The 27,890-nt window shown below is 44.0% G+C and overlaps 1 protein-coding gene and 1 long non-coding RNA gene across 2 annotated transcripts; one reads left to right on the top strand and one right to left on the bottom strand.

Annotated features, from left to right (window-relative positions):
• Positions 1-24,756, bottom strand: tnfsf10l (TNF superfamily member 10, like). Its single transcript, XM_058625835.1, has 7 exons — positions 24,296-24,756; positions 10,873-11,022; positions 4,736-4,772; positions 4,531-4,638; positions 1,582-1,745; positions 1,380-1,490; positions 1-1,281 (listed from the first exon to the last, which is right to left on the bottom strand). The coding sequence occupies exons 1-7, from the start codon at positions 24,524-24,526 to the stop codon at positions 1,096-1,098; spliced, it is 987 nt and encodes a 328-aa protein (XP_058481818.1). The 5' UTR covers positions 24,527-24,756; the 3' UTR covers positions 1-1,095.
• Positions 1,213-18,954, top strand: LOC131457058 (uncharacterized). Its single transcript, XR_009239968.1, has 3 exons — positions 1,213-1,316; positions 8,174-8,228; positions 18,033-18,954. It is a non-coding gene; the product is annotated as an uncharacterized LOC131457058 (long non-coding RNA).
• Positions 24,757-27,890: the final 3,134 nt, after the last annotated feature.

Below are 27,890 nucleotides of genomic sequence, written 5' to 3'. Positions count from 1 at the left end.
AACAGTTTGAACGACTTTATTCATAAATCGGATGTTTAATGGATTTTTAAAGTAAAAAGCGTGAGTGTAGCTTCACAGGTTAGACGAGAAAGACCGGTTCAAATTCTTTCTGTGAAAAGAAAAAGGAGAAAGAATGCGAGTCAAAGTGAAAGAGCGAGAACAACAACAGACTGGTGGAGCTGCATACCACTCTCTCTCTCTCTCACGTCCATGTTTTCATTTGTCCTCTTCTTTCAGAGGACACCCCGCGTTGCGTCTCACAGTCTCATTGCCGAGCAGTTTCCCATCCACAGAGTCCGTCATTATCCTGCGAAATCCTCTGAAAATAAACTCCACACTTCTAGTGTTGCACGTTAACGATCCTCTGAAAACTCCCAAGTGGTTTAAAGTCCATTCAAGGTAGAAAAGAATTAGTAATAAAAAATCACCACAGTTCATCGTCCGTCTTATGTACAATCATCTCATGGCACGTTTTTATTTTTTATTTTTTTTTTTTTAGAAAAAGTCATATTCCACGTTTCGTTTTGCTTTGGCTTGATCTTTAGATTTGGCTGCTACTGTTCCACAGTCTGTCCTCGCATCTTTGATGCAGAGGATCTTAGTTTGGTTGCGTGTACATTCGTCGGTCTGTAATCCTAATCCATGCTTGTCATTCAAAGGGCTGTTGGGATTTGTGTGTGAATTTACGACACGGACCTGATTTTTCCCGGTTGATTGTGAACAGGAGTGTGAAGATAGTGGTGGACGACTGTTTGCGTCTTACTTTTGCTTTTTGGACAGAAAAATCCTCCGGAACGTTGAAGATTGCACCAGTGTCTCTGTGAATGTTCGATTTTGTTTCTCTGAAAGGAGAGTAAGGAAGACGAATCAAGTCTTTTTCCCCCCCCCCGTCACCACCTCCTCCATGTTTTATTCAAACCCCCAAAAACCTTCTGTCCTTCGGTGAATCCTTCAAAGCAAACATTGCGGCCAAACTTATTTCCATCCAACAAATATTCCAAAGGCCCCTCGCTCATTGTCTCAAACCCCGCTGATTTGTCCATCCATCATTCAATCTGATGTGTTTTTGTGTTTTTCCTTCCGTCCCTTCCTCTCTCAAAGGTCCAGGCGGAAGGCGCCGAAGTAGCTGGAGGAGTCGTCGGCGTTGACCATGGTGGGAGAAGAGACGGAGACGAAGAGCTCGTCGCCGGCTCTCAGTTCGAATAATCCTCCCTGGTAAACGGAGTGAAGGGCGTATTCTGCGTCTGGAGCCCAGCACTTTGTTCCCACGCCCTTCAGCAGCTGAGGAAACACAGACACACAGAGTCAACATGAAGGTAAGAAGACGCTGGATTGACTTAGTTTTTGCTGTTCAGTACTTTTGCGTAAGCGAGTCGTACCTGTATGGGGCTTGGGTACGAGGTTTTCTTGTAGACACACTGCACCAGCTGATGGCTGACGCTGCGCTGGTCTCCGTCACTGGCTGCTGGAGACGGATAACGGAAATACACCTGGAGACAGGGAGGGACAGACGCACGTTTACAGCCACACCCTCAGTCAATAACGATGTTAACGATTTATCTGAAGCTACAGTGTGATCACCTGTGAGTACAGGTAGTACCGCCCGTCCTGAGGCACTCGCAGCTTCCCATTGGACAGAGTCATGTTGTGCAGGTGAGCTCCAAAGCTCTGATTGGCCCATGAGCGGACCACATGACGACAGGACTGGTGGAGACCCGGAGTCGGGATCGGGTAGGGAGGGAAACCTGTCGAAGACCAAGAGCACATTTATTTACAAATTAATAGACTGAGAAAAAATACAGACGTGGAGAGAGACACAGGGATTACGGCGAGCAGACGTCAGATTTCGACAAGCAGGCGTCAGATTACGGCGAGGAGGCGTTGGATTACGATGAGCAGGCACCAGATTACGACGAGTGGGCATTGGATTGCGACAATTATCATGAGCAGGCACCAGATTACGTTGAGCAGGCGTCGGATTATGACGATTACAATAAGAAGGTGTCAGATTGCAACAAGCAGGTGTGGGACTACGATGAGCAGGTGCTGGATTGCGTAAAATTGCGACAAGCAGTCGTCGGATTACAGCGAGCGGGTGTCGGATTGGACGAGCAGGCGTCGGATTGTGACGAGCAGACGTCAGATTACAGCGAGCAAGCGTTGGATTACAGCGAGCAGGCGTTGGATTACAGCGAGCAGGCGTCGGATTGCATTGGATTACGACGAGCAGGTGTCAGAACACGATGAGCAGGTGTCGGATTGTGACAGATTCCAACAAGCAGGCGTCAGATTACGACGAGCAGGTGTCGGATTGCGACAGATTACAACAAGCAGGCGTCGGATTACGATGAGCAGAGTGTACAGCAGCTGGTCCTCATGAGAGATAAAATGGCGGCTGTTATGTTTGCACACGGTCGTAACCTTTAAAACCACCTCGTTATTCAGCATCAAAGACATTTTTCATAGAGTTATAACAGCTGTATATGAAGTGGACACCTTCTATTTCTGCTTTAGGATCACAGGGAAGGTAAAGATAAAATAAAGTAGGATATCATGTTATTTTTTACATTTTTATGTCTCAGTCACATTCCACAGAAAACCTCAGTGATGTTAGAGCCTGCAGCCGTCAGGAAATCTGGATTAAAGCTCAGGTTATTGACGTTTAATCCACATTGATCCTGTTTTCCATGGATGGGATTATTGATCCTGTGTTTAACAGAAAGATTACGCTGAGGTCACATTTAGGATCAGAGTCAGTCAAAATGAATTAAAAACATCCAGATTAACACACTCAGATTATGTGGTGGGAGTTCAACTGGACTCTAACTGACCTTTGACCCGGCAGACTCACAGAAGAGAAGAGAGCGGGGATAAAAACATGTGAAAACCTGAATGTATGCTGAGTCATCTTAAAGAATGAATGGCTAAAAACCAGCTGAGGTGAGGATTATCGCCACCTAGTGGAGTCAGACACAGTTTGTTTACTGAGACAAAGACGGAAGAAAGTGAACAACGATTACTTTAATTATTTAATTATCGTGCAATTATTGTTTCAGTTATACTGTAATTATTATCTGTCAACAATGGAGTGTGTGTGTGTGTGTGTGTGTGGTTAATCTGACACGCTATTGTTTCCTTCACATTAGTTTGATAATGTTTCAATAGACAAAATATCAAAGGTCAAGACTCTGAGTTCCTTAACGTCCAACTTCCTTATGAGAAATCCAGAGTGTGTGAACCTCGCCCTGACTTCCTCCTCTGCTCACACACACACACACGCACACACACACACAGACACACACACACACACACACACACACAGCTCGTCCTTTAACAATTAATCAGGATTCTCAACACTCTGTTGTTTGTTTGCCAGTTTTCATGATTTCAGAGATTATACGGTCTAGTTAACGCACACACACCACACACACATGGAAAAACACATTCCAGCTTTACCACTTTTATACACACACATGCACTGAATTACTCTAATCTGTGACGCTCTAATAAATGTCTGATACACATCATTCACTCGGTCTGTCGGCTTTAAAAAAGCTCTTACTGTAAAGACACACACACAAACACACACAGACACACACACAGGCACATACACATACATACTCTTTGTATCTGATATAATTTAAAAAAGCAGCAACAGACCGAGTTGTTTATAATCTCAGCCTACCCTTAAATCAAATATTATGGGATATACCTACATACTTCATTTAAGGTATTTTAGCTGCATCTTCTCTAAGGCTCAACAGTAATGGAAGATTGAAAGAAAATCCCAAATTCATATTAAAGCTTTGGACAAAGATAAAAAGATAATCGAGGCAATTTGAAAACATTTTAGGGATTTTTCCCTCTGAGTTACCGTCGGCAACAGCAGGTCCTGGTACCTCTACTCAGATGTTTCTGTAAATCCATCACTGATGCTCTGCACGTCATTTTTATAAGATAATCACACTGTTCAAGAACCATGAGACACAAGGAACCATGAGACACAAGAACCATGAGACACAGGGACCATGAGACACAGGAACCATGAGACACAGAGACCATGAGACACAAGGGCCATGAGACACAGGGACCATGAGACAAGAACCATGAGACACAGGAACCATGAGACACAGGAACCATGAGACACAGGGAACCATGAGACACAAGAACCATGAGACACAAGGACCATGAAACACAGGAACCATGAGACCCAAGAACCATGAGACCCGGGAACCATGAGACCCGGGAACCATGAGTCACAAGAACCATGAGACACAGGAACCATGAGACCCGGGAACCATGAGACACGGGAACCATGAGACACAGGAACCATGAGACCCAAGAACCATGAGACCCGGGAACCATGAGACATGGGAACCATGAGACCCAAGAACCATGAGACACAAGGACCATGAGACACAAGGACCATGAGACCAGGAAACATGAGACACATAAACTGTGAGACACAGGAACCGTGAGACACAAGGACCATGAGACACAAGACACTGATTAAAGACAGAATGTCCTCACCTGAAGAGCTGGTGTCTCTGAGAGTCAGGTGAGCTGACGGCCTCTGGGCCACTGAGGTCATGAACTTTGACCCAGAGTTGTTAAAAGGGCGAGGCATGGTTCTCGCTTCTAAGGGAGGGAGAGAGAGAGAGTGAGTGAGTTTAGAAATGACACTGTCTGTCTGTGTGTGTGTCTGTGTGTGTGTCTGTGTGTGTGTCAGTCTCACCTATGAAGGTCTGTTTGGAGATGATATTCTCCGTCACCTGTGGAAACATGTGAGAACAAACATGAGATAGAGAATAAACCGTAGATTCATGCGTTCATAAACATTTGCATTCATTCTTATTTATACAATATCTACGATATCTACATCACATGTGCACGTCTTTCCCTCACTGTGAGACAGACTTTTCCAACTGGAACGTGACGTTTGTAAAGTGCTCACTCTCCCACACCAAACCCCATAGAGAAAATCAGTGATTTTAACATCACAGCACACAGGAGTTGTCGATCCACTGCTGCCTCCATCACTCAGTCCATATGTCTTACTTTGTCAAATTCGGCCTTTGAAATATTTATATTAGACATTCCTCAGTGACAAAAAGTGTCCACACGAGGCAGCAGTGGACCAGCAGCTCCTGTGTCCCCGGGAGCTAAAGTCACTGATTTTTCTCTATGAGGTTTGGTGTGGGAGAGTGAGCGCTTTACAAAACGTCCATTTCCTGTTGGAAAAGTCTGTCTCACAGTGAGATAAAGACGTGAACGTGCGACGCCGACTTCATTAACGCAAGTCTTTAGTGGTGAGGTAAGTGGCTGAAATCAGTCCCCCCCCCCCCGCGTCGCTGTGGTCCGTTCTTCATGAAACTGAACTGTAAAACTGTCTGAGCAGCATAACTCACAGAGTCAAAGGTCAGATTCTGGGTGACATTTTTAATGATGTAGGTTTTTGTTGCTGTGGATTCAGGAGTGAACACAGAGGTTTGTTAATCAACAGCCACTGGTGACGCGGTTTGCCCTAAGTTCCCTGAAGCAAGGCACCGAGCCCCCAGTGGTATAAATCTCCCTTTAAAATGTCACTTAATCCTGAGTATGATTAATGGCCCCGCTGTTTTTAGAGCCCGTCCAGCTACGACTGCGCTGTTGTTCTTGGCAGCGTTCCTGTCTCTCCTGCACCGAGCGCTCAGCTCCAGCTACAAATTGGAGTTGATGGTTGTGGCTTAGGTATACGTGAAACACCAGTGGGGGGGGCGGGACGGGGGGGGTTGTGTTTGTCCTACAGCGACGTCCTCCTCGTTTCAGTCCAAGTGTGGCGTGCTTTTCCCTCAAGCCCCCGCGTTCCTCCAGGTCCTGCGAGCAGAAAATTACCCCCGCGCTAAACCACACACACTTAAATAACGGGGGGAGGGGGGAGGGAGAAAATTGCCAACAGACTCTTTGGTCTGCGTGCGAACAGGAGGCGGAACGAAAGGACGACGCTGCAACGTTCAGGCGTCCAGACGACGTTCTGTGTGTGAACGCTGTGCAGTGACAGAGTTCCACGCCCGCTCGCAGGACGTGCAGCGTTTGCTTTCTCTCCATCTGGTTCTGATTGAATCCAAAAGTTACTCAACGATCCTGGACAAGCGGCTCGTGTCAGAGATGCTTTCAAGACTTCATGCCTCTGTTGTTTGGATGAACTCTGTGGTCTTCTCGTGTTAGATGTTTGGCTCCTCCTCGTTCCTGCTCTCCACCTTCATCTCTTCTTCATTATGGATGCTTTTTTTAAAGGTCTGTGCCTTTGAAGACACGTCTGTCGTTATTTTTTATTGGCTACAGGAAGTTTTGGTTTCTTCAACAGGAGACAAGTTCAAACCTCTCTTCACCTGTGTTTACTGTGGATCTAAGGACCTGTGGATCTGATGACCTGTGGATCTGAGGCCTGTGGATCTGATGACCTGTGGATCTGACCTGTGGATCTGATGACCTGTGGATCTGAGGCCTGTGGATCTGATGACCTGTGGATCTGACCTGTGGATCTGATGACCTGTGGATCTGATGGCCTGTGGAGCTGAGGCCTGTGGAGCTGAGACCTATGGATCTGAGGTCTGTGGAGCTGAGGCCTGTGGATCTGATGACCTGTGGATCTGAGGCCTGTGGATCTGATGACCTGTGGATCTGAGGCCTGTGGATCCGTTGACCTGTGGATCTGTTGACCTGTGGATCTGATGACCTGTGGATCCGTTGACCTGTGGATCTGTTGACCTGTGGATCTGATGGCCTGTGGATCTGATGACCTGTGGATCTGATGACCTGTGGATCTGATGGCCTGTGGATCTGATGTCTTGTGTATCTGTGGCCTGTGGATCTGATGACCTGTGGATCTGATGACCTGTGGATCTGAGGCCTGTGGATCTGATGACCTGTGGATCTGAGGCCTGTGGATCTGATGACCTGTGGATCTGAGGCCTGTGGATCTGATGACCTGTGTATCTGAGGCGTTTGGATCTGACCACACAGGCCTCAGATGGACAGATACTGAAGACTTTTCTCTTTTATTAGTCAAATATATCAGACTTCCGATGAGACTCACTGCTGTGGTGATTTGTTTTTGTAGAGACCTGCTAATCTAATGGTGGAGTCGGACAGAACGTCTGGTTCTGACAGGTTCTGGCGGGTTCTGATGGGTTCTAATAGGTTATAATGGGTTCTGGCAGGTTTCATGTTCAGAATCCGACATGAGGTCGTGGTTATCCAGATTTCCGATCATTTCCTGGAGCTCTGGACTCCGGCTACATCCAGAACTCTTTAAAGGATCGCCCCTTTAAAGACAGGAAGGTTTCAAAGGTCACGGGCTAAGTGTATGGCATGCAGCCCTGGGGTCACAGCGATGACCTCTGACAGTGACAGCATCTTTGAAATGTGGTCTGTGTTCCACTGAGGAGAAGCTGGTGTTGTTGTTATTGATCACATGTCAGTGTTGGGAAGCAGTAAATTATAATAATTAATAAATAATGTCACTTTAATCACACCCTGCTGCTTCACTGTCAACAACAACTAACTCATGTTTATGTGTCGGGGAGGCGGTCACGTGACGCTTTCATCATCAAAAGGGGCGGAGCGCAAGTCCTCGTTAAAGGCCGTCACTTTGTTTCCACTGATGTGACAAATCACTGAGCTGTGTGTGTGTGTGTGTGTGTGAAAACCCTTGACAGATGGAGCACAAACCGTGTGTTTGTGTTCTCTAAAGACTGATGATGTGTCTTAAATGTGGGTCAGTGATGAATCAGTCAGTCGTGTCTTTGTTTAAAAACACATCAGAGTCACAGAGACGTTAGAAATCCATCCAACAACGTTTAAAACACTTCAATCATGACTGAAGCCACAGATCTGAGATATTTCCGTCTCCATCATCAATATCACCGACACTCACTATAATATTGTTTCAATCAGACACTTCAAAGACTTATTTTAAACCTGCTGAGATCAACTTTACTCGTAGCTCGATAGAAAAAAACAAGTTAAGATTTTTTATAAAAGGAGCAGAAAGTCGTCATCGTTCAAAGATGGAATCATCTCCAGATAACTTAAATATGTTGTTGCATATTTGGCTCAGGTCAAAGTGAATACCTGCCTGTCAACAGTCTGTCAACTGCAACAAGGACTTCTTTTTGTTTCTCCTCTCCAGAACTCCCCCGACTCAGAGCGGTAACGGATAATCCCTGTGGAAAACCCGACCTCAGGTAAATCTCTGCGCACACGTCTGCTGTAATCAAGTTTCCTAAGATTAAATTCAGGAAACGTCGTCTCCTTTAACATAAAGACTGGAACTAATCACTGAAGCTTGTTATTGTTTCTGCCTCAATCCATTTATTATGTCTTAAACTTCTGTTTTAAAGCTGTAAACTGACACACAACAGCGTAGCACGGACAGTTTACGACACATGATCACGTCTTTGTAACATTGTTGATCGACCGAACGTCCGAACCTCGTAGAGATCTGACTGGTTCTCCGCCCAGTTAGTCCCACCCCCTAACTTTCCCGTAAAGTTTTGATTCTTTTGACCAAACTTCTTCACAGTCCTCGTCTGCGATGGACATTTTCCCGTCCCCGTCCTTTTCCTTGTCCTTGTCCGTCCCGTCAGCGTGAACACTGTCCTCTTGTCTCGCTGGGACTTTTCCTGATTTTCACCCCGGGGACAGATTCTTAATAAAAACCTGATCAAACAAACACTTTGTTCACTGTGAAGAAACAAAGTGTGACTTCAACTTTTTCAACGTAGCTACAAAGAAACTCTCTCCGTCTTTAAACTCGAGCTCGAAGCCAAAGAGTCGACAAGTTTAAACAATGTTTGGTTTGAAAAAAAAAAAAAAAAAAGTGTGTGTGTGATGTTCACGAGATAAGCCTGTCTGTCTGTCTGTCTGTCTGTCTGTCTGTCTGTCTGTCTCCTTACACGCTCCTGTGTAACGCGGACTTGTTCCGTGGACGTGAAGACATTGTGTCCACGCCCTGACCAGTGGTCACAACAGTCCACATGTCATCACGGTTTGACACGTGAACAAAGACTCTGTGACCTTTGATAAGAGCGCGGCGATACAAACTAACCGCGTTGTCTTGACTTGCATTGTCGTTATTGTACAGCGTAACATTTACACAGCGAGATAAGAATCGTTCCCATGATCTGCAGACGTTACACTGTGTCCACGTCACATGTCTGTGCGTCGTGTAGATCTGAGCGTATACTGTAACTCTTTCTCTGTTCATGTATTCTTTTCCTCTGAGCTTCACTTCTTTCATCACACACTCATCGATCACAGCCGTGCATTTATCTCATCAACATCATCTTCTTCTTCAACATCTTCATCAATCACTGCCTGGGTCAGTTTAATACTCTGTGTGTGTGTGTTTGTGTTTGATGATCAGTTCCAGCAGTCCTCCTCCTCCTCCTCCTCATTCTCCTTCTTCATCTCTCTTTTTTATTAGTGCCTCCATTCTTCTCCTCCCGCTCCTCCCTCACTCTCCACCGTCATCACTTGTCACGTTGTGTTTAATAAAAGAAGTGTTTAAAAAAAAAACAAAAAAAAAACGATGAATCAAACCAAACATCTGCTGTGAGCTTCTGTCAGATTCACGGCTGTCAGAGGAAATTCTGCCAAACAACAAAAGCAGCAGCAGCAGCAGTAGTAGCAGTATCAGCAGCAGCAGCAGTATCGGCAGCAATGGCAGCAGCAATAGCAGTATTGGCAGCAGTAGCAGCAGTCAGATTAATGTTTATAGATTAATATCCTTGTACCTCGTCAGATTAATGTTTATAGATTAATATCCTTGTACCTCGTCAGATTAATGTTTATAGATTAACGTCATTGTACCTCGTCAGATTAATTTCTATAGATTAACGTCATTGTACCTCGTCAGATTAATTTTTATAGATTAACGTCATTGTACCTCGTCAGATTAATGTTTATAGATTAACGTCATTGTACCTCGTCGGATTAATGTTTATAGATTAACGTCATTGTACCTCGTCAGATTAATGTTTATAGATTAACGTCATTGTACCTCGTCAGATTAATTTCTATAGATTAACGTCATTGTACCTCGTCAGATTAATGTTTATAGATTAACGTCATTGTACCTCGTCAGATAAATTTTTATAGATTAACGTCATTGTACCTCGTCAGATTAATGTTTATAGATTAACGTCATTGTACCTCGTCAGATTAATGTTTAGAGATTAACGTCATTGTACCTCGTCAGATTAATGTTTAGAGATTAACGTCATTGTACCTCGTCAGATTAATGTTTAGAGATTAACGTCATTGTACCTCGTCAGATTAATGTTTAGAGATTAACGTCATTGTACCTCATCAGATTATTTTTATAGATTAACGTCATTGTACCTCGTCAGATTAATGTTTATAGATTGTCAGATGATCTTTGTTTCTTTAGGATTTGTTTCCTAAAATTTGATGATGACGATGATGATGATGATGATGTCGGACTGTGAGGAAGAGTCTGGGATTTTCTCGGCTGTTTTTCTGCCGAGTCATTAAACAGGAAGTCAGCGTGACCTTGATGTGTCATGGTTTGTTGACGCCGCTCACTTTTATTATTGAAAACATCTTCTAATAACTCGAGTTAACGCTGAGACCAAAGATCTGGATCTGAACCAAAACCTCAACGTTTCTTCAACAACACATTTGTCTTCCACAGTCTAGTGCTGCTCTCACACACACACACACGCACACACATGTGCACACGCACACGAGCTGTAACCATGGTAACAACCACATGTCACAGACAAACTTAAAGGGACAGTTGTTGTCGTTTAAGGAGAGAAAAGCACAACTTTAAACATCACTTTTGAACTTTTTTTGAACGGTTACCTTGGAGATGTACGCTTTGATGCCTTCAGCCAGTTTGATACACGGTTCTCCAAAGAGCTGAGCCAGCTGCTCTGGGATGTCCTGGTCTTTGTCCAGAGCGTTGAGTAAACTCAGACATTTGAGCTCCTCAGTGACGCCCTGACTGCGCACCTACACACACACACACACACACACACACGCAGAGAAGAGTTAAACCACATGTATAAAAGTCATTTTCACTGCAGTCACGAGTCAAATTTATATCATTATTATTATATATATAGTATTAGCAGTCGTTTTTAAATGAAATGTGAATAAATGCATAAGAACAAACACATTTGTATGAAGTGTGTTTATATAACATGTCAAATGAATCAGTATGTTCTCAAATATTGACATTGTTTCCAATCATCAAACATAAACAACAAGACTGACATTTACTTAAATCAGAGGACGATGAACACACACACACACACACACACTCATCAAAAGCAAACTCATTTGTGATGACTCATCGTAAAATATTTGCTGACATCATCTGTCACTAAACGAAACACTTTGATTTCAACTTCCATCGATACATTGATTATATTTGAAGCTGTAACATTTCCATGGTTACAACAACAAAGCACAAAGCACAAACATGTGGCGGTGAAAACAAATGAACACATGAATATTTATGACATGTTGTTCCTCTCTTTCACGTTTACTCGCAAATCTATTTGTTTCTTACTGTCCCTCCTCGCCGTCCTCGGGACACGAGTGAGAGTGGACGCGAGTGAGTGTGGACGCGAGCGTGGACGTCTCTGATGTCCAACATGGAGACTGAAACCACCTCAAATGTTAGTGAGTCTGTCCTGAAACACGACGCCCGATGTAACAACAGCACATCTGTAATCACAGTGTTTCACTGGTCTGAGCAGGAGCAGTACCATGGGAACTGTGTGTGTGTGTGTGTGTGTGTGTGTGTGTGTGTGTGCGTGTCACGCTCTGAAGGCTGTGATAACGAGCTCTGATGAACACTCCTCCACTCTCCGTGCTCTTTATTAATGTCTTTCCGCTTGACGCTCGTTCTCTAATTAAACTCTTTTGTTTTCTTTCTCATTATCCTCCTGTGATGATGTTGATGTTTGATGCATGAGCAGATACTGCGCGTGTGTGTGTGTGCGTGTGTGTGTGTGTGTGTGTGTGTGTGTGTGTGTGGACAGGAAGTTAAATGTAGCCACATGTCAAACAGTCTCAACATGTTTTCCAGATCCCTGAAAAGAATGACTCAGGTTCTTCACTGGCCTCACATTCAGTGATGAGTCATGTTTAGAGGGAGAATAATTTACACGTCATTGTTTCAGTCGCTGCAGGGTTTAAACAAATTTAAAATAAATATCTAAATGTTGTGCAGAGAAACAGCATTTAATGCAAACTTTTCTGAAACTTTCTGAAAGTTTCAAACCTGAGTGTGGCGTGATATCTTTACTGTTGACAGTGCAGTCTCAGCACACACACACACACACACACACACACACACTCTGATAAAAACACTCCTGTTTTTATGGTTCTGCTCCAACGATTCATCCTTATTGAGTGTGTGTGTGTGTGTGTGTGTGTGTGTGTGTGTGTGTGTGTGTTCCCTCGTCACTGCAGGCTAAGACCTCGCTCCGTCACAGCTGTGCACTCCTCACGCTCGTCTAACTGGATGTTTCTGTTCCGTCGTTTCCTAGAAACCTTCGAGTTCTCGTCTGAGAGGAGAGAGAACGGCAGTTTTCAGGGCCAGTACAGACTCGCTCGCCTCCACAGACGAGGGGAGCTCGGCCTTTTCAATCGTTCCAAAAACCCCGCGAGCACAGAGCTGGAACTGCTCCACAGAGGAAGAACAGCCCTCTCCTCCTCCTCCTCCTCCTCCTCTCTGTTTTCCTTCTGCCAAACTCTCCCTTTTTTAGTCAAATCCCTAAACTGTAAAACTGGCTCCATCATCTATCTTTACAGGAAGCGGTTACACCCGATGATTCAACGTTTAACAAATCAATAAGCAGAGAAATCATTTCTAATTTCTTTTTCATTCCAAAAGAAAAAAGAAAAAAGAAAAAAAAAAGACTTGACCTATGACCTTTGCACCTCTCTCTCTGTCCCCGGAGCGACATATTTCCTTTGCTTTGACGTTGATAACGTGCGTTTGGCTCGGCGGCGAGTGAACACATGCTAAAACCATCTGTAACACACGTGGTGACGTAATCCTCCGCCGTGCTGTTAAACTCAGGGCAGAGCAGACACACACAGGTGTCACACAGTTAAATATCAACTTTATTTTAAAGACAAACACACAACAAACAAACAAACAAACAAACAAACAAACAAAGAAGAAGAAGAAGAAGTCCTGGAAAATATCAGTGAAAAATGTCCTGCTTTTCATTATTAGATGAAACAGCTCTGGAGTTTGTTATTATTCAAATATGAAGGGCGGCATCAGCAGGACAGTGTCCAGAACATGTCGGAGACGAGGGGCGGAGCCTGACTTAAGGACACGCCCGCTCGCCTGCTGTATGATACTTGTGTTTTACAGTTTCACTGACGATTGATGTTGACCTCAAACTTTAATGATTTACTGTGAGACTGTTCAACACACACACAAACATGAAGACAAACACACACACACACACACACACACACAGACACGCACATGCACACACACACATTAAGACAAACACATGCAAACACACAGACATGCACATGCACACACATGCACACGCACATGCACACACATAGACAGACATGCACACAGATGCACACACACACACACACATGCACACACACACATTAAGACAAACACATGCACACACACAGACATGCACATGCACACACATGCACACGCACATGCACACACATAGACAGACATGCACACAGATGCACACACACACACACATGCACACACACACATTAAGACAAACACATGCACACACACAGACATGCACATGCACACACATGCACACGCACATGCACACACATAGACAGACATGCACACAGATGCACACACACACACACATGCACACACACACATTAAGACAAACACATGCACACACACAGACATGCACATGCACACACATGCACACACATAGACAGACATGCACACAGATGCACACACAGACACGCACATGCACACGCACATGCACACACATAGACAGACATGCACACACATGCACACGCACACACAGACACACACACACACACACAGACACGCACATGTACACACATAGACAGACATGCACACACATGCACACGCACACACACAGACACACACACACACACACACAGACACGCACATGTACACACATAGACAGACATGCACACAGACACACACAAGCACACGCGCACACACACACACACACATGCACAGTCACTGTGTTTGAATGAGCTACTGCTCAGTGTGTGTGTGTTCTTGTATGTGTATCTTTGTGAGCCTCAGTGAGGACACTCTGGCTGGTCCTCACATTCTGACATCCCATAAAATGTCTTTTTCAGGGTTAAAACCTGGTTTTAGGGTTAGTGTTGGGGTAAAGTTTAGGGTTAGAGGCTGGGGAATGCATTATGTCAATGAATGTCCTCACTGTGAATTCTGTGTGTGTGTGTGTGTGTGTGTGTTGCCAAGGTTTCAGCTGTTATTTTGCCCTTTCTCTCTCTCTTTGTCTGTTTCATAGCAGAGCAGTGAAAGTGACCTGGAGCACAGCCAAGTCTTTTTGTTTGTCCCCCTACACACACACACACACACACACACACACACACACACACACACACGCACACGCTCATTTTTAATCTGTGCATAAAAACCAGCAAACGAGTCACAAACAGCACAAACGCTGAGGATAAAGTAAACATCACATAACAGAGTCGACCTCAGGTCACTGATTTACTCACAACCTTCACTTAAACCTGATTCTGAGGCTGAAACACGTCAAAACCGTGTGTGTGTGTGTGTGTGAGAGTAAGAATCCGCGTTGCCATGGCGACAGGAGAGGCGCGTTTTCCGCGGGTCTCGGGTCTGAACACAAGCTCACACACTCTCGCTCCACAACCTCTGACCCGCCGGATTAGAGTTACGCGGCTGCGCTCTCCTCTTCCTAATCCCTTTAAATTAGAGATTTGGACTGTGCCAAGAATTCCCAGACCAACACACACACACACACACAGACACACACACGTGGTTGTGGTAGCAAAGTGGTCCTCTGAGAGATTCTTTTTCAGGGTTTGGTGTCCAGTGAGGGCCACACTAACACACACACACACAGGGAGGAACAGTGAAGCATTGTTTGCTGCTTCCTGAGTCTGAATCAGAATCACAGGAGCGATGTCAGCCCAGACCCTTCCTATGTGTGTGTGTGTGTGTGTGTGTGTGTTTAAATTTCATGATATTCAGCCTGGATTCATTTAGATTTTACGGCTTTTCTCTAAAAGCTGGAAATTCACTCTGTCATTTATTTTAAAGGATGAAATCAACGTCACGAGGGTCGTTACGTCAAAATCACGCTCCGATTTCGCTCTCGATTGCGACTCTCACGCCTCTTTGATCTTTAATTTCACTGTGATGGTGAAGAGGAGGTTAAAAATGAGATTAACTTAATCTGACAGACGCGGTTTAGCTGCTGCTGCTGAGTCAGCAGGTGAAGACCTTGTTAGATCAGCTCTTTGGTTTTTGAAGGACGTGAGACGAAACCCAGAAAACAAAATAAACAGAAATGACTCAAGAGACAGAAAATGTGGCTTCATCCACAATAATAGTGTGGTTTTGTTTTTACCTGCACTCAACAAAGGAATTTATTTACTTTCACTTCTGTTGTATCTGAAACTTAAACACCTGCAGAGAAACAACCTGACCGACTGGTCATGTGATGTGTTTTCAGGTGTGTTCTCAGGTGTTTCAGGTGTGTTCTCAGGTGTGTTTTCAGGAGTTTTCAGGAGTTCTTAGGTATTTTCAGGTGTTTTCAGGAGTTTTTCAGGTGTGTTTTCAGGTGTTTTCAGGTGTTTTAAGGTGTTTTCAGGTGTGTTCTCAGGAGTTTTCATGAGTTTTTAGGTATTTTCAGGTGTTTTCAGGTGTTTTAACGTGTTCTCAGGTGTTTTCAGGTGTTTTAAGGTGTTCTCAGGTGTTTTCAGAAGTTTTCAGGTGTGTTTTCAGGTGTTCTCAGGTGTTTTCAGGTGTGTTCTCAGGTGTTTGCAGGAGTTTTCATGTGTGTTCTCAGGTGTTTTCAGGTGTTTTCAAGAGTTTTCAGGAGTTTTCATGTGTTCTTAGGTGTTTTCAGGTGTGTTCTCAGGTGTTTGCAGGAGTTTTCAGGTGTGTTTTCAGGTGCGTTCGCAGGTGTTTGCAGGAGTTTTCAGGTGTGTTCTCAGGTGTTTTCAGGAGTTTTCAGGTGTGTTCTCAGGTGTTTGCAGGAGTTTTCAGGTGTGTTCTCAGGTGTTTTCAGGAGTTTTCAGGTGTTCTCAGGTGTTTTCAGGTGTGTTTTCACATGTGTTCGTCACCACTCCCAGTGTTCGCGTGTGGAACTATGACCTCTCTTTGTCAGTATTGCTGTTTTGGACGGCGTCCAGTTTAAATAAAGTTTAAAGACATACAAAAGCTGGGAGGAGCCGCTGCCTGCACTCGTTTCTTTCTGTCTTTATTTCTTCCTTTCTCGTAACTTCCTCGTCGTATAAAACAATAGCCGTGCAGATAAAAGCGTCAGTAAAGATCAGAGAGATAAAGAGTCAGACTTTGACTTCAGAGAAGTCGCCACAAACTTTCCCTTTAGTTAAGTTAAGGTTAAGTTAAGTTAAAGTTCTGCTTCTCATCACACAGAGAAGGAAAGGAAAGAAAAAGAAGGAGCTAGTGAAAGAAACAAGGTCAGGACTTTCCTGTTTCTCTGTCACCTGTTCACGCACACACACACACACACACACACACGCAAGGACACACACACACACACACACACGCAAGGACACACACACACACAGACAGAACACACACATGCACACACACACACACGCGCTTATTTTAATGTTATTAGTTCAGTTTAAAGCTCACTCATTTTTAACCAACAACGATTAATCTTAATCTCAATCTTCATCTGCAGACATGAAGATAAGTGGCTGCAAGTGAGATTAACACAAACACACGAAACCAAACTAGAGTTATTTACCAGGGAGCAGCTGAAGATAAATAAACACCAGAGCTGAAGAGAATGTGATCAGACTGGAGCGACACCCATTCATGTGTTCATGTGTTCATGTGTTTACTGGCTCACAGTGTCACAGCGCATTATTATGGGATATTAAAGGTCATAAAAAGGAGACAAGAGTTAGTGTTTGAGATGATTTTTAATCTGAGTTCTGTGTATGTGTGTCAGGAGCAGTAGTTCTCACAGAGTCCTCAGATTAAAGACTCAGATTAAATCTGTCGGGTAATTTTCAGACTGATCCAGATCGGTCTGGTCCTGAATGGCGCAGCATGTTCACAGGAGACATGCGAAGCGTCTCGCGTGTTGTGAAGCGCGTTGCGTCACAGATTCCAGCTTAAACGCCAGAGAACCTGTTTGTGATGTGAGCTCGTGGGATTATAAACAAACACCGTCAGCGCTGGGAGAATCTGAAGCAGCTGCTGAAGTTTCTCCACTTCTGATTGACAACTTCACCGCTCGTATCAGTTTCTCATTCTTCAAATGCCTCTCACAGATTATATCTCAGATTATGACGTCAGTGACGTGTCAGGTTTTTAATCTCAGTTTGGACAAACACAATCAGGATCTTTTTTGTTGTGAAGAAACTTGAAAATGACAAAGCCATAAAGGAACATCTGTTAATCTGATAAAACCCAGATTTAATCTGAGCACCAGCGTGTGCCGCGGGGAACTGTTGGACTAGAATGGAAAACAGAAACATGTTTAAACTCCGTCTCTGAAAAACTGAGCCCTGGAATTGAGATGTTTTTTTAAATCCAGTCGGCGAGGATTAACCTCTGTCAGAAACGATGAGTCATCACAACACAGACCTCAGAATAATCAGTTTGGCCATTGTTGCGTCCAAAGTCTCATTTGGTCTTGGCCTGCGAGCGTTTCCGTGCCAACCGTGTGTTTTCTTAACCTCGTTTGGCTCAAACTGCTCACAGACACGACGTCTGCGCGCTGTTTGACACTTTCTTGATTTCTGCTCTCTTCTTGTTAAAGGTTCGACATCAGCGCCGGCCGACGGAGCCAAATCCAGGCTTAATCCAGGCTTAATCCAGGCTTCAGTGAGCGACCACGCACGAGCTTCTAACCAGGTTCTGAAAGTGCAGGAACTCTCTGTGCTTTTATGATTCTTTTACGATTCTCTTATGATTCTTTTATGATTCTTTTACGATTCTGCCACCAAACAACACAGTCTCACTCTGACGAGGTTCATGTCAGGATTAGGATTAACGAGGATGAGGAGGAAGAAGAAGGAGGGATGGAAAATAGAAAGTAGAGGAAGAGAAAAGAGAGACTGTGTGTGAGTGTGTCTGTGTGCGTGAGTGAATGAGTGTGTGTGTGTGTGTGTGTGTCTGTGTGCGTGAGTGAATGTGTGTGTGTGTGAGTGAGTGAGTGAATTTGTGTTTTCAGTTATTATCAGTGGCTGTAAATGAGAGCTGACAGAGGAGTGTGTTGTTAGTGTTCACAGTCAAAACACTGATAACAAACACACACACACACATGCACGTTCATGTTGTTCATAAGTGGAGCTGATGAATTGATGAAAGAATCTGAGGGAATCAAACGACTCAGCAATTTATGAAGGAAAAAGTGCTGAGTCACAGCGACAAGTTTAAACAGGGATGAAAGAGTGAAGTGATTTCAGCTGTTAATCACTTTGACCTTCAGTGAACATGAAGTGAGTGAACGAATGAGTGAATGTTTTCGATATCACAATGTTTTTTTTAAACAAATGACATCATCAGCCGAGCTAAAGAGAAACAGCTGATCAACAATATTGTGTGTTTATAACATGGTGAAGCTTTAATAGTCGTCAGAATCCTTTACATCATTATTATTATTATTATTTTCTTACAAAGACAAAAACAGTTTAACAAAATAGGAATTCTTCACATTAAAAAAAAAATCTAAACATAAACATGGCTCACTTATTCATACGTTTGTATGACACATACTTCACTGCTTCACGTGTGTGAAAACATGAAAACTTTTCCAGGAACCGTGAATGAACTCCTGTGAGAAAACGACGTTAAAACTCGTTTAGATCTGATTTAAATCTGAATTCTCTGCAGTTTGGATTAATTTCTTCATCAAAGAGAAGTGAATTTCCCTCTTCACACTCTGTCCTTAACTCCTCCTCCTTCTCCTCCTCCTCCTCCTCCTCCTCCTCCCTCTCTGGTTGCTCCTGCTCACTCAAACCTCTGCTCTCATTCTTGGACTTTATTGTGAAATAACTTAAATTTAAATGTTTCCAAATGCGAAGGTGAAACAGTGAAATATCAGTGAAACGACAGTGAAACGACAGTCAAACAGCAGTGAAACGACAGTGAAAAACTCTAAACTCACATCAATCTTCTCACACATAATAAAAGAGTCGTACAGAACTGTCCAACAACAACAACGTATATGAAATATGTGCAGTGTTTTTATTTCAGAATAAAAGTTTTATTGTGGTTGTTAAATTATACACACGAACAGATCATGTGTGTCCACGTTACAAAAACTGAACTTCTAGTCCATGTCATCGATTTATGATTTACCGTTTAGTGCAGATATTTAATGTGGACATTAATATAACAACACAACGTCCTCTCTCATATCCTGTCTGGGACACATGAGACATATGAGACACATGAGACACATGTCTCCCATCAGATAAAAACTCAACCTCTTCTTCACTTTCTATACATTTATCATCTCAGTGTTTGACTTTACCACTTCAACCACAGTGTGTGTCTGTGTGTGTGTGTGTGTGTGTGTGTGTGTGTGTGTGTCTGTATGTGTGTGTGTGTGTGTGTGTGTGTGTGTGTGTGTGACGTTGTCCAGGTTTGGTCCAGTGTAAAAGAACCAAACTAAATGAACATGTGAAATGTTTTGGCCCAATCAAACGAGTCCACCGAACTATCCTGGTGTTTCCTTCACTCATTCATCAGCACTTTATAACCATGTTGACTGAGCACACACACACACACACACACACACACGCACACACGCACACACAGCTGTAACCACATTCTAAAGAACATTCCAACGTGAGAACGCAAATATCCTGTTTTCATGTGTCAAGCTGTGTGTGTGTGTGAAACATAAGGTTTCACTCGCATTCTGCGTGAACACATTAATAATCTCCATATTTCTGCTCGTCCAGGGTTCACTCTTTCATTTTTCATCATCTTCAAATCTTAAATCTCTCTGACGTGAATTAACTAACATGAATTTGCCATGTCATCTGATGTGAAAATTCACCATGTCATCTGATGTGAATATTCACCACATCATCATTTGTCCCGTCATCTGACGTGAATTCACCATGTCATCTGACGTGAAAATTCACCGTATCATCTGAAGTGAATTCACCATGTCATCTGATGTAAAAATTCCCCACATCATCTGACATGAATTCACCCTGTCATCTGATGTAAAAATTCCCCACATCATCTGACATGAATTCACCATGTCATCTGACGCGAATTCACTACATCTGATGTGAATTCACCACGTCATTTCACGTGAATTCACCATGTCATCTGATTAGAATTCACAACGCCATCTGGTGTGAATTCACCATGTCATCTGATGTAAAAATTCCCCACTTCATCTGACATGAATTCACCATGTCATGTGACGTGAAAATTCACCACGTCATCTGACGTGAATTCACCATGTCATCTGACGTAAAAATTCACAGTATCATCTGAAGTGAATTCACCATGTCATCTGATGTAAAAATTCCCCACTTCATCTGACATGAATTCACCCTGTCATCTAATGTAAAAATCCCCACATCATCTGACATGAATTCACCATGTCATCTGACGTGAATTCACCACATCTGATGTGAATTCACCACGTCATTTCACGTGAATTCACCATGTCGTCTGATTAGAATTCACAACGCCATCTGGTGTGAATTCACCACGTCATTTGACGTAAATCCCTCAAACCTTAAAGAAAACTTGAGAAAAGACAGAAATTTAAACGGTCAGATCATCTACACGTTCTAGTGATGAAGCAAACCAAACACTTTAGACACACACACGCACACACACACACACTCACACACTCACGCACACGCACACACACATAATGACGCCCTAAAGCTGACTGTAACTTGATTCTGAAATGTGGACGAGGAGCAAAACACACAGTGACCTGCAGAGAGTGTGTGTGTGTGTGTGTGCGTGTGTGTGTATTTTGGCAGCAAGTTTGCTGTGTGAAGTTTATATTAGTAGTTTCAAATTAAATCTAAATATTAGTGGAGAAGGATTAGATTTTACTCCAAACTGACGAGTGAACAAACACACACCTGTGTGTGTGTGTGTGTGTGTGTGAGGAGGTAAAGGTTCACACCGTTGCTCTGCTCACGTTCTCTGCGACTGAATTTAAAAACACAAAAGAAAGGAGCAAACAACAACAGCTGAGATGATGTCAGGGCCACGTCGTCGTCATGTGGCCTGCGGGTGAAGGCGTGAACACGCTAACAACACGGCTCGTGTTTGAATCTGGCACAGGGAGCGTGTGACGGCGAGAGTCATCGAGAGCAGGAAGTAAATAAATAAATAAATAAAAAGTATCGGTTTTGTTTTTGTTTGACTGTAGAAAAATGCAGAAGTTTGAATGTAAACACAACAATGAAACCTGACTCTCCTGCGCCCCCTACAGGCTACAGTGTCATGTCAGCTGCTGACTGACATCATGTATGATGACGATGCAGGTTCATCATACAGTAACCAGGTTACCATGGTTACAGGACACTCGAAGAACCTCAACATCACGTCTCTGTCCTGCAATCTGCAGTCCCGCCATTAGATGTCGCTCATTCTCACACACTGGACCTTTAAATCGGTACATCTGATCTCGTGTGACTACACAAAACCAGAGACCAGAAGGTTTTTAACAAAATAAAAGACAAACAGAAGAGGGTTAGGAATCCAGGGGACCACACACACACACACACACACACACACACAGAGGACATTGTTGCCTGTAAGGTTGAGTCACAGCTGTGAACCCAAACAATGATAAAAGAGCAGCTGAAGTCCAAGAAATAGAATTTAAATCACACACACACACACACACACACACACACACACACACACACACAGAGAGTTGATAATAAACATAATATTCATGTTTCTCATGTTTATCTCTTTATCTCGTTTATCAGTTTTATTTTTTAAAGTAAAAGCAAACAAACACTGACTTGTTTGAATGAATGTTATTTTTGTGCCGAGTCGTTAGTTTTATAAAGGAAACAGTTTATGTCACTGAAGTGAAGAGATTTTACAAAACACCAGAGGTCACACCAGAGGTCACACCAGAGGTCACACCAGAGGTCACACCAGAGGTCACACAAGCACACAAGAAGTCACACAACCTGAGAGAGGTCGCACAGTCTGACAGAGGTCACACAATTAGGAGAGAGGTCACGGCCACGAGATTGCTGGGAGTTTCCTCATTTATACTGTGTTTGTGTGTGTGTGTGTGTGTGTGTGTGTGTGTGTGTGTGTGTGTCGCTGCTTCATTCCAGACTGAGACAAAAAGACAAAAGACACACGGAACAATGAGAATGTGGTAGAAAGAATCACACACACACACACACACACACACACACACACACACACACACACACACACACACACCAGTCTGTTTCCAGAATAAAAATAACTGAGAAGCAGGGAATCCCCCTCTCTCACACACACACACGCACACACACACACACACACACACAGCTGTGTGTTTTTGAGAGAAACATTTTTCCCAGTTTGACTTGAACACATGAACAAAAGTCCCGAGTCATTAATGATGTCATCAGCAAACGTCTGTGTCACATATTTAAGACTTTTACACTGACACACACAGTTGTGTTGTCGATCCACTGCTGCCTCCATCAGTAAATAAAGCACTCACTCTCCCGCACCAAAGCCCATAGAGAAAATCAGTGATTTTAACATCACAGCACACAGGAGCTGTTGATCCTCTTCTGCCTCCGTCACTAAGTTCAAATGTCTTATTTTGTCACTTCGGCATTTGAAATATTTATTTTAGACTCTCCTCAGTGACACAAAGTGACCACACGAGGCAGCAGTGGACCAGCAGCTCCTGTGTCCCCGTGAGCTAAAATCACTGATTTTCTCTATGAGGTTTGGTGTGGGAGAGTGAGTGAGTTTACAAACTTATTAACTCACAGAAAAAGACGTGGACATGCATCGTCTCAGTCTGACTCTCAACAGACAAAGTTTTCTCTGCAGGTGAGACTTTCATGATAACAACAACAACAACAACAACAACAGCAACACGGTGGGTGGAGTTTGTAAAAGTGGAGATGCTTTAATCCTGTTCCTGTGGATTAAAGTGGATTAAATGAGAGGACAGGAGACGCAGACGGACACCTCTGCTCTCAACAACATCTGTAACATCTGCAACAAATGACTCCGGCATGTTCCTTTATGGACGTCCCTGAACCTGCTGCTGCTTCTGTCTCTGACACAGTCTGACTGTTGTCTCTGAATGTCTCTGACACAGTCTGACTGTTGTCTCTGGCTGTTGTCTCTGAATGTCTCTGACACAGTCTGACTGTTGTCTCTGGCTGTTGTCTCTGAATGTCTCTGACACAGTCTGACTGTTGTCTCTGGCTGTTGTCTCTGAATGTCTCTGACACAGTCTGACTGTTGCCTCTGACTGTCTTAGACTGTCTCTGATTGTCTCTGACTGTCTCAGATTGTCTCTGACTGTTGTCTCAGACTGTGTCTGACTGTTGTCTTAGACTATCTCTGACTGTTGTCTCAGACTGTCTCTGACTGTTGTCTCAGACTGTCTCTGATTGTCCCAGACTGTCTCTGACTGTCTTAGACTGTCCCAGACTGTTTCTGATTGTCTCTGATTGTCTTAGACTGTCTCTGACTGTTGTCTCAGACTGTCTCTGACTGTTGTCTCAGACTGTCTCTGATTGTCCCAGACTGTCTCTGACTGTCTTAGACTGTCCCAGACTGTTTCTGATTGTCTCTGATTGTCTTAGACTGTCTCTGACTGTTGTCTCAGACTGTCTCTCCTTGTCTCTAACCGTCCCAGACTGTCTCAGATTGTCTCTTGTCTCTCACACAGAACAACTTCACTTCATAAATGCAGGACACTTGCTGACATCACACTTTAGAAAAGACACGTTTCTGTTTCTGTGCGTAAAACCAAACTTCTCTCCCCCACGCGCGCGCCCACACACACACACACACACACGGAGGAAGTTTGCAGGAAGCTCGTACCTCTGATATGGACATGTTCAGGTAGACAAAGAGTCCGGTGGTGGAGGCGATCTGCAGAACCACCACCACGATCACCACCATCGCCACCCACATCTTTGAAGGCGCCTCTTTGCGTCCAGAACCTCTGGGTCCGTCTGTCGGAACCATCATGTACGTGGTGGACTCGCTGCTGACGGATCTGAAGTAATCCTGGTGCTGCTGCTGCTGCTGCTGCTGTGCGCTCAGAGCCATGACATTCCCGACGCATGAGGAGAGCGCAGAGGAAAACCGAACCGACGCACGACTCCCACCGAACAACCGAGCAACCGACGGACCGAACAATGAGAATGACCCACTTAGAGCTCCATGACTTCAACTCCAGCGGGAGGAGAAGGAGAAGAAGAAGAAGGAGTGGAGGAAGAGGAGGAGAAGGAGGAGGTCAGAGAGTGGACGCGTCCATGACTGAAGAAGTGAGGGAGAGACTGAGGGGCAGGACTAACCTATTCTCTCTCTCTCTCTCTCTCTCTCTCTCTGTGTGTGTGTGTGTGTGTGTGTGTGTGTGTGTGTGTGTGTGTAAAAGTGTTTTATACAAAACATCATTTTTTCATGATTTAAACAAAGTGAAGTTTCTGCTGAAAATCGTGTTCATGTTCATCTCTATACAACATTATAATATATTATGAATAATTACAATATTATAATATAGTATAATACAATAAAACTGTTTTTAGCAAGTACACATTTAAACTTTAAAAAAAGACACATTTTATAGGATTGTTTTACATTTTATTTTACTCTGAATAAAAGCTTAAAAATAATATATAAAAGGTTAAAGTAATAACGATATTAAAACAAACAAAAACATCTTTTAATTAAAAGAAACATCAAAATAAATCAAGAGCAGGTAATAAAATCATATTAAGTAAATAATGAGTAATAATGTTTTTGGTTTTTACAGATCTTTGTTATTGTTTGTTTGGTGACGTGTTGTTCTCAGCCTCACCAACAGACGGCGCTGTTGCTTTGTCTTATTTCCAACCGTTTATTAAATTCAAATTCAATCAAAGTCGAATTACTGTTTCATCAAAAAGTCAAGAATTGATTTCCTGCTTCTTAGATAAGAGGATTTACTGCTCTCGTGATAGAACAATGATGATGATGATGATGATGATGATGAACCTGAAACATTCAGTTTATTTCCTCTGAGTCAAACTAAATAAATCCACTGTTTTCTCACAATCAACGGCAGGTTTATTAAATTAAATCATCTATATTCAGTCACTTCTTATGATGAATCGTGTTCCTCCTGAACTCTGTGTGGATCTGTGATCGACTGCTTCTGTCTTCACACGTGTCTGAGCTCGTTTATCTCGACTTTGTTCGTTTTTCAGAAACAAGTTCAGTCCGAATTAAATATTTAAAAAAGCGTCAGAGCTGTGAGAGGAGAGGAGGGAAGAGGAGAGGAGAGAAGAAAAGACAATAAGGAGGAGCTGAAGGTTTGTTTACAGTTGAGTTTTAAACATCTGCCTCTGTCCATAAACATCTCAGGATGTCCAGTGTCCCACAGAGTAGATCAAAGTCCTCAGTTCTATTTGACAGTGTTTCGCCTCCTGGTTCTCCTCCTGGTTCTCCTCCTGGTTTTTCCCCTGGTTCTCCTCCTGGTTCTCCTCCTGGTTCTTCTCCTGGTTCTCGTCCTGATTCTTCTCCTGGTTCTCTCATCTCCTCTATGAAGGCTGTAGATGTACACGCTTCACTTCCTGTGGTTGATAGACTTCACACCACGTCATGAACTCACGTCTTTCCAGCAGACCAGAATCCAGTTCCTTGGTTTACGGACTGAGTTTGCAGTGACCAGCAAACCGCACCCATGACACACAGGACCAGGACCAGGACCAGCAGCTCCTAAACTGTCCCTTCAAACAAAGTGACTGTAGGAGGAAGATCAAGTACCTGGAAAAGAAAACCATGGACCAGGAACTATCTCGTACTCTGGAACCTCCCACGTTTAAACCCGCTGGTTTAAATTTAGAAGCGAGGGATGAAAGACGAGTTGTTTCCACTTCCCTCACAGAAGTGTTTATTCTGTACTTGACAGTGTTTTGGTTTTGGACTCAGGTTCTTCCTGGACCACAGTGAAATCTCTTCATGAGGTTTGAAAGAGGACAATATGTTGGAAACAATATGGATTGTTCTGTGACACAGACATTTCAAATTTGTCAAAGGTTTCGTCAAATCACTTTGGTTTCTTTTCCAGCTTGAGTCCAAAGTCTTCAGCATCTGTTTGAAATTCACCACAGAAAACGTTCTCCAGAGCTGGAGGACGGGTTTGGCTGTGTTGAAGTCCTACTCCATGTGACGTCCGTCTCTCTGGAGACAAACAAAGCCTGCGGTCAGTTTGGATTCAGAGTGGTTTCAGTGAATTCCAGTCGGGACATGTTCAGACCAAGAAAATATGTCTTTAACTTTCCCCCGAAACAAAGAGCAGAAAAGTGGATTATGATGACGACGTTATGTCAAAATCAGAAGGAGCGTGCTGAGACAGAGCGGAAACCCAGGCTCCGTCAGACACAGGTTTAATTGAATCAAATGTTCGGCTCCATATTTGGTTGATGAATAACTACATTTTGTCTTTATGTTGCGTTTCCTTGGTAGAGAAACAAAAAAAACAACTGGGCTCTCTTCGCTGTCTGTGCAGATTTATGTTCTCAGAGTCGGGCGCCAACGTTGCTCCATAAAACTGACTGATCGCTGCTCAGCAGTCCTGGAACATTGTTCGACACCACACCTGAAGATGGATCGCTGTCACTCCCGAGACAAATGTCTGATCTTTCAGGAAAAATCCACAGCTGCTGCTTCTTTTCTGTTCATGTTCAGAAGTGGAAGCTGCTCACAGGAGTTTGGTCCAGTCACGTTTTCACTGTAAATGTTTCGGCACCGTGTCAGCGGGGATCTGCGTCCACACTAACGCGGTGGATGATCTGCGTCCACACTAACGCGGCGCGTGATCTGCGTCCACACTAACGGGGCGGATGATCTGCGTCCACACTAACGCGGCAGGTGATCTGCGTCCACACTAACGCGGCGTGTGATCTGCGTCCACACTAACGCGGCAGGTGATCTGCGTCCACACTAACGCGGCAGATGATCTGCGTCCACACTAACCCGGCAGATGATCTGCGTCCACACTAACGCGGCAGGTGATCTGCGTCCACACTAACGCGGCGCGTGATCTGCGTCCACACTAACGCGGCAGGTGATCTGCGTCCACACTAACGCGACAGGTGATCTGCGTCCACACTAACGCGGCAGGTGATCTGCGTCCACACTAACGCGACAGGTGATCTGCGTCCACACTAACGCGGCAGGTGATCTGCGTCCACACTAACGCGGCGCGTGATCTGCGTCCACACTAACGCGGCAGGTGATCTGCGTCCACACTAACGCGGCAGGTGATCTGCGTCCACACTAACGCGGCAGGTGATCTGCGTCCACACTAACGCGACAGGTGATCTGCGTCCACACTAACGCGGCAGGTGATCTGCGTCCACACTAACGCGACAGGTGATCTGCGTCCACACTAACGCGGCAGGTGATCTGCGTCCACACTAACGCGGCG

Source organism: Solea solea, chromosome 3 (assembly GCF_958295425.1).
Source record: "Solea solea chromosome 3, fSolSol10.1, whole genome shotgun sequence".
Lineage (NCBI taxonomy): Eukaryota > Metazoa > Chordata > Actinopteri > Pleuronectiformes > Soleidae > Solea > Solea solea.
This window is presented reverse-complemented; position numbering and strand designations above follow the sequence as displayed.